Source organism: Rhipicephalus microplus, chromosome X (assembly GCF_043290135.1).
Source record: "Rhipicephalus microplus isolate Deutch F79 chromosome X, USDA_Rmic, whole genome shotgun sequence".
NCBI classification, from domain to species: domain Eukaryota; kingdom Metazoa; phylum Arthropoda; class Arachnida; order Ixodida; family Ixodidae; genus Rhipicephalus; species Rhipicephalus microplus.
In genome coordinates, this window is record NC_134710.1 from 224,255,654 (window position 1) to 224,268,557 (window position 12,904).

The window sequence follows — 12,904 nt, forward strand, 5'->3', positions numbered from 1 at the left end:
GCTCTTTCAAAAAACGTGTCAACTGCCCGCCTCATACGAAGAAGTGAAAGGAGCTTTCCTTTAAAACATCCGAAACGATGCCAGGAGAGGTCAGTGAAGCACCCCTCAACGAAGAGCTGCCGGAATCTTCGTCCGTGCTTAATAAAGACGGGTCACGTCTAGACCACTTACTTCATGTAGACGATGTTGCAGAACTGTTCGAGTGCCTCAGCGATGAGGCCGTTGTTGTGCGTATACATGTTGTAAACATCAGTAGGAGCACCGACTACCGACGACTTGGTTGAGCGTCCTTTCCAGGTACAGTAAAAGCTCGTTAATTCGACACCCGTTAATTCAGAAATTCGGATGATTCCGACGCCTCTATTGGTCCCGGCCAAAGTGCATGTTAATCTATGGGACCAAACCTTTGTTATTTCGTCGGAATTCGGCTCCGCACCGCTTAATTCGGAGAAATGCTGACGGCTGCTGCTACACAAAAGTGTGATAAAGCAGCGCTGGCACCACTGGAGTGAAACCGAAACCTGAGTGGCATCGCCATCATCATCAACTAGTGGGGGCGATCGCAGCGTCACCGAATGTTGGCGTCTTCTTTCTCCTCCACTCAGCGCCTCCGACGCCATTTTCCCTAGTGTTGTCGTGTCGGAACCATCTCTTCTTGCGGAGTTCTCTTTTTCTTCCATTGTGACCGTATTTGCATGCCACCACCATCGTGCGCTACAGTGATGGCAACGCCGAAAAAGCGGCAGAACTACGACGCGAAGAACTTGGCGACTAAAGTGGAAATTTCGGAAGCACTGAAGAACAGCGAATCGCGACAGCAGGTTATGACCAAGTACAACGTGAAGCAGAGCACGTTGGGAACGTACGTGAAAAATGAACAACAGATTCGACAAGCCTTCGAAAGCGAGAAGTTTCATGCCTCTAGAAAGCGGTTGCGAACCGCAGCTCATCCCCAGCTCGAAGAAGCTTTGCTCCGGTGGATTACTGACTGTCGCAGCGCGCATCTGCCTTTGAGCGGACCTCTCATCATGGCGCAAGGTGAGAAGTACGCTGCAATGATGAACATTGAATCGTTCAAAGCGTCAGAAGGGTGGTTTGCGAGGTTTCGAGAGAGTAGAGACACGAACTTGTCTTCAGGAGTGTGTGCGGCGAAAAGGCCAGTGTTGACGAAAGCGTGACCACCAAGTGGAGAAATGTGAAGCTGCTGGAGCACATCGCCGCATATGAACCACGTGACGTGTTCAATGCAGATGAAACTGCTTTATTTTTCAGAGCTCTGCCCGACAAGACGGTGACTTTCAAAGGGGACGCGTGCATTGGTGGCAAGAAGTGCAAGCAAAGGATAACTGTGCTTCTTGCCGCCAATATGACTGGCATAGAGCGCTTGCCACGACTTGTCGTCGGGAAGGCGCTTAAGGCACGTTGTTTTAAGAACGTCAAAAGCCTTTCTGTCGAGTACACAGCGAACAGGAAGGCATGGATGACATCGGACATTTTTCGCGGCTGGCTGCAGCAGTTGGACCGGCACTTCACGTCGAAGGGCCGCACGATAATTATGGTTGTTGACAACTGCAGTGTCCATAACTGTACAGTCGAACTGAAGAGCATCAAAGTAGTTTTTTTGCCGCCCAACACTACGTCTGCTCTTCAGCCGATGGACCAGGGTATCATTCACTACGTAAAGTCGAAGTACCGCAAGCACCTGCTAGAGCAAATGATCCTATGCTCAGAAGCTGGAAAGTTGTATCAAGTGGACTTACTCGGCGCAGTGCACATCATCGCCCACGTGTGGAAAAACACTCCACCGCAAGTCATCGCCAACTGTTTTTGGCACAGCGGTTTTGTGAGGCCCGAGCATGCAGCAGTAGCTGACGATGGCATCGAGGAGGTGTCAGCCGAGTCCACCGACGATGACTGCCCGACTTTCGATGCTGTCCTTCCCCCAGATGTGACCTTTCAGGACTACATCCCGATTGATCATGGTGTAGCCATGAGTGGTCTCCTGACCGATCAAGAGATTATTAATGATGCCACGGGCGCCCATGAAGACCACGATTCCGACGAAGAATCATGCGAGGAGATATAGCCGCGACCTCATCGCACCTCACGGGAAGTCTTGGAGGCGCTGTTAATATTAGAGGACGCTTGCCTGAACACTCCCGACAGCTTGCGTGCTGTAGGAACAGTTAAGAAAAACTGTGATGTCAGCCGGAATCTGCGCGAAAATGCAGACGACAATTACAAAATACTTCAACAAATAAAAGTATGCTTGTGCAGCTTGATTTTAAATGTTGTTTTCCCTGTTCATTCGTTAATTCGGCATTCGGTTAATTCGGACAGTTTTTCCGGTCCCGTGAAATCCGAATTAACGAGCTTTTACTGTATCTCCTCCTAGGAGGCCAGACGAATGGCAGTCCTTCCACAAGTTTGTTTTCATGAAGGACCTCCCACTCAGCTACGTGAAGCACCTCAATGCGAAAAAGATATGCACAACCTTTGCTTGACGTAACCAAAGCTGACAGACCATGGTTTTCTACAAAGAAGTACATAGTTGCTAGACCTTACTTCCATCCAAACATAACAAATGTTTCGAGCACTCTTTTGTCTTTCTTTTCTCAACCCTCTTATAACAATTATCTGTTACAACGATGGTATTTCGCTGGCACTTGGATATCGTATGTGGACTGCACTGTAATACTGACAACAAGACAACTCGAGTCAAAGTAATGTTATCATGCACAGCGGACGGCCACAAGCGTCCAACCTAAGTGGTTTTTAAGTGCAATACAATGCCGAAAGGTGAGACGCTGCCGAAGAATGTCACGAGAAGCCATGACAAAAGATGGATGAACAAGGACCTTGTCCTCAACCAAAGACCATGTAGTGTAGGCAGCCGGGCATACTGTTGTGATCCATCCTTGTGCTGGACGGCTTTTGAAGCAATTGGGCCGACTTGGCGAAGAGGCCGTTGCGCGACTGCGGCACAAAAGTTGTGCTTATATATAATGGAATGACGTCTGAACTGCAGCCTCTCGATGTGCAAACTGAATTAGGGATGTTGAGCAAGCATCCCAGAGGATTTTGTGTGTTATTCCTTCAAGAAGTGCAGCATCTGAAATGCCCTCGATGGCACAGAGGAGGAGCACTTATGGAACGATTTGTCCGACAAATAAATGTCCGAAGATGCACTGCTGAAGATTACAGAGATTAAAGTGAGGGGTCCAAGTTCAAGAAACTTTTTCTCTAAGCTTTTGTTACTCGTTTTATACGTGGATATTTACTGTACTTTCCAAATAAAGAACACCTCATTCTTGTTTTTAATAACGCAGTAACATGTAAAATTACATTGCGTAAAGATGCCTTTATCAAAAATTTAGACATAAGAAGTTTCTCACAACTAGAACATTATTAAGGGGAGAGGCAATTCAAAACAAAAGATTGGTTAATCTGTAGCCTAGGCCGATGACATTGCTTTATATAAAGTGTAGTGTAAAGTGTAGTATCGTAATAAAGTGTAGTGTAAAGTGTAGTATAAAGTGTAAAGTGTAGTATCGTGCAGCAGACGCGCCGCACTGAGAACACAGGGCACGTCCGGCGTAGTCTCCTTAGTTGGCCGGTCGGCTCGCGGCTCATCTTCGGCGGCACGCGGGTAGGTGTTGAGTCCCTCAACGCATAAGGCGTTCAGGAGCAGTGCCTTTTTGTGCTCTGGCGTGGCGTCCCTGGCAGCGGCGTCGATGTAAACCTGTAACACAGGAAGCCACTGCCTCCACGAAATAGGCGGTACACTGGGGCACTGAAGGAACGAAGGCGGAGGGATAGCCGGGTTCATCCTTGCCGAAGAGAGCGTCGAGAAGGCATTTCAGGAGAGACGCGCACGTCGGTAGGCCTCGTGACCGGACTGACACGAAAAGTGTCGAAAAGTAGGAATGTATGCAGGAAATACAGTACCGATGGGAGAGCTTGCACAGGTGCTGGGTCGACAGCACAAGGAAGAAGGCTGGATGCCCACCTTATGGCCTGATGCTCGTGGATTTAAGATCCTCATCGCCAAAATGTTGTATTGTATGGCGGACGCGTCGCACGGAGAGCACGGGGCACAGCGCTGAAGCGCCTGCCAACACGACGTATGCAGCCGCCGATAGCCAAGCAGAAACTTCCTTTAAGTACACAAGCATGCTACTACAGTCAACTCCTCTTAAACGGAGCTCGAAGGGGATCCATAAAACTGTTCCATTTATCAGAAGTTTCATTTAGCAAAGTACACTTACTTAGTGAATCAAAAATTTTGTTCAAATTACACAAACCTCACCTTCCTCATGAGGATGAGTAGGAGAAAAAAAGGAATGAAGGGTGGTTTGTTTGGAAAGTTTGAGTTGTTTTTTCACAAAGTGCGCACCCATGCTTAACAAACTATGCAGAAATTCTGGACAAGCCTCATGCTCTAAATAGCGCTGCAAAAGTTTGAAAGCCTCTTTAGCTGATCGGTCTGGTGGCACTACTGCACTGGCAATATTGTCATCACATTCATCGCTGCATGGTTGATCCTCATCTTGCACTTCGGCAATCATTTCCTCAACAGTCTTTTCATGACAGGTGCGAACATTTTCATCAATTGATTCGTAGTCCTGCAACATGAAAGTGGCAGAGGGCACAACCTCACTGAATACTGCCTCAATGTTGGCATCAGCAGTGCTTTCTTCTTCATCAGGTACTGCTTCTTGCACTTGGAAGCAAGCATGATGAAAGCGCCTGTGTATTGTTGTTGCCTTCACTTGCTTTCAGGCACGAGCCGAAATGTCGATGGCTGCCAATAAATATATGCTGTAGTATTTCCCGCTGTCTGCACAAAGCAGCATTCAATGGAGCAATTGTCTGCAGTAATGAACTTTAATATTCTGAATAACCCCTTGATCCATCGGCTGGATCACTGCTGTTGCATTGGCTGAAGTGATGGCTTGGAGTCTTTCAAACTGACCGTGGACTGGACAATCATCCACAATAAAGACAACCTTGCTGCTTTGCCTCGTAAATCTTGCGTCTTCCCGTAGCCAGTTTTCGAAAATGGCCATGGTCATCTACGCTCTTCCGTTCGCATGGTTCGCAACGAGAATGTGTCGAATGCCTTTGAAACAACGTGGGTGCCTTGATTTGCCTATTACCAACAGCTTCAATTTCTGATCTCCTGCCATGTTTGAACCCACCAGCACAGTGATGCAAACATTGCTGCGTTTTCCTTCACTACAGATTTCGCCTTTGAAGGTGAAAGTCTTTGATGGAAGCGCCTTATAAAAAAGATCCATCTCATCGACGTTGAAGACGTCTCATGACTCAAAGCTCATCAAAATTTTCTTAAGCCGCTCCTGTTGCCAGTCGGTGCAATTGTGCCTGTTGACTGCAGCACTCTCACCTGAGATTGCTTTGAAGACTAGGCCATGGCATGATTTGAAGCGGCTGAGCCACCCCTCGCTTAGGACCAAGTTCTCAACACACATTTGCATGATGATCTCTCGAGCTTTCTGTTCGAGAATCGGTCCACTTATGGGTAAATTGGAACTCCGTGCATGCTTGAACCACAAAAAAATAACTTTTTCTAGTTGTTCATAAGGCATCGTCCGCATACACATCCATTTAGATGTAAAGGTCCCAGTCCTTAAAGCGCCTTCAATCTTTTCTGTTTTTGCAGATCCGCGACAGCGTCAATTTCGGGATGTTGTATTTTTTCGCCACCTCCGTCTTGGGCACGCCGATTCGATAGAGCTCCTGAAGAATTTGCAGCTTTTGTTCAAGCTAGAGTGCATGGTGTGGCCACTTCCATTTTATCGGGCTGAAATAACACCGTGATCCACCTCACTTATCCGCACAAATAGGCCTAACACATAACTGACTCACCGAATCGGCTCCCACAGCCACAAGCGAGAATGGCTACTAGATTGGCTTGTCTCGAGGTGTTGCCATGGTTGTGAGACTACCTTTCGCCTGAGGGAGTCTATGCTGTGTTTAGAGTTTGTGCCGTTTAACTGTAAGTGACCAATAAGCACTGTTTCGATTAACCGATGAATTTTACTACGCAACACATAGAAATCCAGCCATATGAGCCCATTTAGTTCTGTTAATGAGGCATTTTCATTTAAGCGAGTTTTTTTTTATTGGGAGTCCATTGTATATGCATACGTACAACGCCCCTGGGGGCCAGAGAACCGGTTCCCAAACCAGAACCGAAACCCAGACACCCCATAAAGTATAGCTGGTTTTGGATGAACTTTTTATGCCAATAAACTTTTGTAGTTCTTAGCCATTATTAGCTCATATTGTTCCACATTATTGTTCTGCAAACAACTATCAAGAAAGTGTGTATAAGATATTTTAATTGACAAGAAAACTGCAATGTGAGATTTCTTAGAATATTCAACCAATACTACCTGCTTATTTTAGGTTCGTAACAATTACACAGGCAATATCAAGTTTTAAAAAAGATACTTGCACTCTTCACATTTCCAAACTTCAGAGGTTGGCCAAATATTAAGAAAAAGCTCATTTATGCGAAAAAGATATGTTTTTGAAGATAATTTCTTCCATCATTAACGCTTGGCAATCGCAGTTATCTTGAGTGTGTGGTTTTAGTGAACTCATGTGAAATTCAATGGCAAGCTGCCAGGTGATTGTTTCCAGGCGACTTTAGACAATGAGCTTTTTGGTTTTTAGTAGCCACCTAGGGCTCTTCGAAAGCAATTTTAAACCACTTCGAGTTTAATTACAATTTTTTTCTTGTTTTTTGTCACGAACGCAGAGAAACCAAATTTATGGGAGCAAATAAAAACAAAAAATATGTAATTTTGGGTAAAACTTGCACTTTTCGATTATCATCTCCCCTTAAAGCTAATTCTGAGTACATGTGAAGTACAGTGTAACTGAAATATATGACTCAAAGGGGTGGCTGGATAGTTTAATATGTTCATTTATTTTACGTACAAAATATGCCGATCTGAAGCATATCCGGAAACACTGCACATGTCAGACAGACTCCCTAAACCGTGAAAAACAGCCCTTTGTTTACCAATTTGTTGCTCTAGGAGAGTGTCAAAGGCATAAAAGTGTACCTGAATATTTTTCGTCCAACGGTTTGTGTGATATGTGCACATCACACAGGGAGGCCTTTCACATTCTCGAAGCAGCACGGCAGTTCTGACAACGAACTACATGTATGCTTCACTGCATGACAGCTAAATATCTCCATTATAAGTAACATTCACCACAGCTGTATAGAGATGAAGGTTACTAAAGCAAATCCATCATTACGGGGCACAAACAGAATTTTATTCTAAAAGGTAAAGTATGCAAACACGAACAAAAGACAGAAGTTGCCACAAACACTGACAAACAACTGAGGAGTTGCACAGTGGCAGAAAAGGCACGAAAGCTTATCTGCACATACTCGTGTAACCTGTGAACGCATTGATTAAACACACACAAATAAAATTTCTATGTAAGTCAACCCTATTATGAGTCGAAGCAAGCAATCAAGAAAAGAATGAGCATACCGTGCTCATTCTTTCTTTCATACTATGTAGATTTAGTAGTACTGCGTTGCACTCAAGTAAAAGGTATCCAAGGGAATGTTACAGCTGCTTTAACATATCGAACAATTTAATATATCCAGTTCCAACTATATCGATCCTAGAGTAGACTGTGAATCGATGCACTCACTACACAAGCATTAAACCCTTTGCTACCAACCTGAATGTGCTTGCACTCTTGGCCTCGTGCAGGTAATGTGATGCGCTTGAATGTGATAGGACACTTGAGCTGCACCTTGATGGCAGTCTGCTCAACACCATCTTCTGCAGGTCCTGTACCTCCCACGGGATTCTGACCAGGGCCAGTGTTAGGGCCTTGTGGGGATGGGCCCACTGAAAAGTTGCGCTTGATCTTGCCAATGCTGTGTTCAGCTGGTAGAAGCCTCTTACGAAGCAAGCCTTGGAGCACTGATCGCACTGTTGGCCGATGCACCAATTGCAGCAGGAATAGATGAGACTGCAGTGCACCACAGTAAAAAAAAAGGTAGGAGTGCTGCTGACAATCGGCCTAAACATTGTTAACCAAGAACATACATGGAAGCACTGTGCCTCCAATGGAAAACTTCTGCACTGCTTACTAAAAGAAAGTCTACAATAGCCATCACCAGATGACTTTGCACAAATCATGTAGTAGAGCTACTTACCGCACTACGGACTTCACAGCTACGGTGAAAATGTGTAACAATCAAATGACCATAAAAAAAGAAGAAACATTTTTCAACTTTGAATATAGAAAAAAATGTTCCCTTAGATATCTTTTTTAGCCCTATAGTACAGTCATGTTGTACAGTTGGCTATTGTTGCTTACTGTAGGCAGTAACAAATTGCAAAAAATTGATTTAGGTATTAAACGGAGGAAGTATTAAAGTAGGCTTAAAAATGATAATGAGACAAAAATAATGCTATTCAGTCTAGAAAAATAGGTAGCACCTGAGATTAAAAACTGTACACTGGAAAATTACAATGTATACAAGAATTGTGTATACCTAGGACAACCATTAACGTGAAAGCCTAATCATAGAAAGAAAACTCACCAATGAATAAGAATGGGCCGGAGCTCAATCAGTGGGCACTCCTGATGTCAGGAAATTTGCCATTGTGATTAAAGCAAAAAGTATGCAATCACTTTGAACTGCTAGTTTTGATACATAGTGCTGAAACACAAGTTGAGGGCCACCTAGTGTACGATGGAATGAAAAACTATAAGAATAACATTAAGAGATCGGAGGATGGCAGAATAGGTCAGAGAACAAACAGGTGTAGCAGATATCCTAATTGACATGAAGCTGAAGAAATGGACCGGGCAGGCCACGCAATGCGTAGGACAAACTACCGTATTTACTCATATTCCTCGCACTTTTGTTGCCGGAAAACCTATGAAAAGTTGGGGGGTGCGAGAATTACGCGGGGAAAACTTTCTAAGAAAACGTACAGAGCGAAAAAAACCGAAGTGGCCGCAAATCGGGATTCTCACACCAACATCTAACAGCAAGCTTTAAGAAGTACTAATTAAAACTTACCTCAACAATAAAAGCAGAGGTTCAACACAAGACAAGATTACATTGAGACACAAAAAGTAGAAGCAAATAGTTGAGAATAAGAATACCATATGCAAAGCTTGCGGAGGTTGCGGGCATAGCAGTTGCGTTCGTCGCTCAACAGGAGCCCTCAAAAGGTAAGCGTGGGACAACAGTATTGGGCTGATGGCTATTTACCAAAATTTTCCGCAGTTTCCTTCGTAAGAAATGAAGTTTACAATCAATCCCAAGGGCCTACCAGCAGCCCTGTTGCGGTTCTTTAGTGCATTATCTATCACTTGCAACTTGAAAGCAGCCGTACAGCATCAGTATCGCCTCATAGCTTGACAAGGTTACCGACGCAACATACAAAACACGCCGCAACGCGCACTGGCCACTTCGGTTTCGCTTGAGTTAGATTGAATCTCTGTGCAATAGTACGGTTGATGCTTAAGAGGTGGCGCCAGATGACGTGCGCTATCACCATCCGTAGCTGGAAAGAGCAGACGACATTATTACAGCAGTTTTTGGGGGTGCTATAATTACTCGAGGAAAAAAAGAAATCGTATTTTTGTAGGGCGATGTGGGGGGTGCGAGAATTGTGCGAGTGCGAGGATTACGCGAGTAAATACGGTACCAATTGACACAAACAGCAACACAATGGTTAGATGGAGGAATGAAATTAGGAAGTTGCCAGAAATAAAAGAGAATAAGCCCGCACAGGATAGGGTAAACTGGAGATCACTGGAAGAGGCCTACATCTTGCAGTAGATTTAAAAAGGCTGAGAACAATGATATGACTAGTGTCATGTCAGCTCACATACAAGGCTTACTAGATTTGTTGTAGTTTACAAGCCACAGTTAGTACTTTTACTCGTACAAGGCACTGAAATGATTATTTAGGTAACATTCCTCGTAAAGTGCTTCGCTCATACCAAAGCTTTCTTGAGTCTATAAAGAAGCACAATTTAAGGCATTTAACATCAACAGCAGCAGCAGAGTGACATATGGCAGAAATTTCGACACTATGAAGAGTTAAGCTCAACTGTTTCTGCTACCCTTCAAGTTCTTTGGTGATAGATTGTGGTGCCTTGAAAATAAGTAGAATCTTGATGATACGAATATGAAAGGAGCATGCAAAACATTTGTATCATCTCGAATTTGTTGAACTAAAACAAGTTAAAGCTGATCATGAAGATGAACAAGAACTTTATTAGGGTCAACTACTTCTTTTTGAAATAATGATGATGATTTTTGAACTTTCCTGCTGCTTTCACTATCTTTCAATAAAGTGCCATAGTTTCCTTCCTCATGCTGCAGGCGCTATACAACACGTCCACACTTGGCATCAAAGGGAGCGAAAGTGGCAAAGCTTATTGGAAATTTACTCCGCCAGAAAAAACACACTACGAAGTCAACACGAAAATAATCAGTCCTGGAAAATTCACGCTGGAGAATTCAAGCAAAATCGCTAGAGCAGCCGCAAAACCATGTCCGCGCCCGTCGGAAATATTCACATTCGTTCTGCCCCTCGTATACATGCCACCGCCGTCGTCACCGCTTAAGCATTCATTCCTGAGCATGGAAATCTATACTTAGTTCTGTTATGCATGCAAAGCACTGAAAAGAAACAGTTTACACTTTTACAAATATTGTTTCGGGTGATATGCCAGCAGAAACGGCACGAGCGAATGCAGCGGGGGCGATGGATTCAGACGGCAGTGCAAATAGAAACATGTCAAGGCACGCCAACTCGCTGCTGCTGCACCTTTTTCTACTTCTGGTGTTCACAGCCATCAAAATACAAACCAGGCTCTCGATGAACACATCCTTGTCAAGGCCGTGAGCTTTGTCGCACTGCACAAATAGTTCACAATTACACCGACGCAAGTCACGGATACCTTTGCCAACATGTTGAATGCACAGTTGGTTGTTTACATCACGTGGTTTGAGTGCTAATGCAGCCGGTGTAGCCAAAGCCATAGCAGAAAGGTGATCGGCTATCGTGTGGCGGCAAAATTTGTCTCGGACCAATTTTTTCGCATCAGCATCACGGCAAGGTTTTCGGCCACTTTTTTAGCCTCGAAGCGAGGGAAATTTTAGTGAGTTTTGCCACATTTTCTACCTTAGAGGCAAAGTGAGAGCGGGCCTTCCTCCTACACACAAGCTGCCTTGCTTGCCGCTCGCGCGCAGAGGTCAATAGGGCATTTATATCCCCTGTGGTAGCCAGAGAAACTGTTCTTATAACACCAAATCACGGTTTATTTTATATAATGTAGTCCATGCGAAGCAACTTTAAAATTCCTATCATCACGAAATTCGCATCAATCGTAATCATATTATTGAGATTATACTATTAATGCAATTAAGCCTGTACAACTCTTTCAGTCGGAAATGCAGTCAGCAACATTACAGGCCATATACAACGGCATTCAATAGCCTCAAGACTGCAAGTGATGCCACGAATGTAAACGTAGCTACAATCACAGAAGAAAAACAGAAGATGATTCAATTTCGTAGGGTAAATGGCTTAGTACCAGAACAACATGTGTGTTAAAGAAACGTAACAGCATTTCACCACTACTCCTTGTACAGACCAGTTGAGGTGTACTGGCATGTACAAGGATACACAAAGATTAATGGTAGAAAAAGCTACATGAAGAAAGACTCACGCAACAGCAAGCTGTAACAGTGATCTGCACGGTGTTGCGGCCTGCTTGACAGACTTCTTTGAGATACAATGGCCGATGTGAAGTCTTGCTCTCTCCTCGGTCGATGCTCAATGGAGTGGCATTGACAGAGACCTGCATCAGACAGTTATCAATTAAACATCAAATAACATTCCCACAAGATGAGGAGTAGAGCCGCAGTAAACTCACCTGTACTGAAGCAGGCCAATTTGTATGCATCTGGCGGTCCTCATGGTGGAAGCACTTGAGCTGCAGCTCCAAGTCAGAGCGCCAAACGAGAGTCTCGTGCACCGAAGGCTTCAGGTGGAACACATGATTGCTTACTGCGAGGTTATGCTCCAGCCGGAAGGGCGCCAGGATGATGCCATCTTTCACAGGGAATGTGAGGCGCAGCTCGTCGTCCTCTGCAGACAAGAAAAGTATGCCATATTAAAATAAATTTGATGTAGCCACAGTAAGGGACTGCACCTCCTATAAAAATCCCAATTGCACCAAAAAAATTCAGAGCTGAGAGGGACCTGTATTACAGCATGCATGTCATTAGGACAAATTTAGCAAATGATGTTCTTTATCAAACTAGCAAACAGGTTTAATTTTGAATTTCAGTTCCTCATATTACAGCAAAAAGTAGGCTAAACCACAGCGATGGCAACATTAGACAGCAGGATAAATGCTGGTGGCAAGGCAAGGGAAAGGGCGAAATTAGGTTCTCATAGTTATGCACTCAATAGAGCTCACACATGCTACTGCATTTACTCGCACAATGAACGCATTTGCATAATTAAATGCACCCCATTTTCAGTCATCAAAATTTAGTTTTTACCCCCGAGTAATAAACGCAAGCCCTACATTGATCCGCTGCAATCCTGCTAACCAACACCTGGCACCTCCTTGCCCGTTGGATGTCTTCAGTTTTTTACTATTATGCTGACCCCCTAGGCCACCTCGGCTCACTCCCACTACTACCTCTTCACCCGCTGCAGCCCGCCGTATTGTTTTTCTTTCTATGTGACGCTGCACGTCCCCAGTCTTTTTCGATTATCTACACGCCACAGCAGGGTTCCCGAACGGTGCAATGTAGAGACACCGCAGCTGACAAGCACACGGCAGGCTAAGGTCCCAA

The 12,904-nt window shown here is 44.5% G+C and overlaps 1 protein-coding gene across 6 annotated transcripts in view; it reads right to left on the bottom strand.

The window, feature by feature from the left end:
• The window catches only part of tna (Zinc finger MIZ domain-containing protein tonalli), a 318,898-nt gene that overhangs the window by 30,386 nt on the left and 275,608 nt on the right, over positions 1–12,904 (bottom strand). For all 6 annotated transcript variants that reach the window (XM_075878705.1, XM_075878703.1, XM_075878702.1 and 3 more), the window contains 3 exons: positions 11,971–12,185; positions 11,764–11,895; positions 7,735–8,031 (listed from right to left, as the gene is read on the bottom strand). In XM_075878705.1, coding sequence (XP_075734820.1) covers positions 7,735–8,031; positions 11,764–11,895; positions 11,971–12,185 — 644 coding nt within the window. The remainder of the gene's footprint in view (positions 1–7,734; positions 8,032–11,763; positions 11,896–11,970; positions 12,186–12,904) is intronic.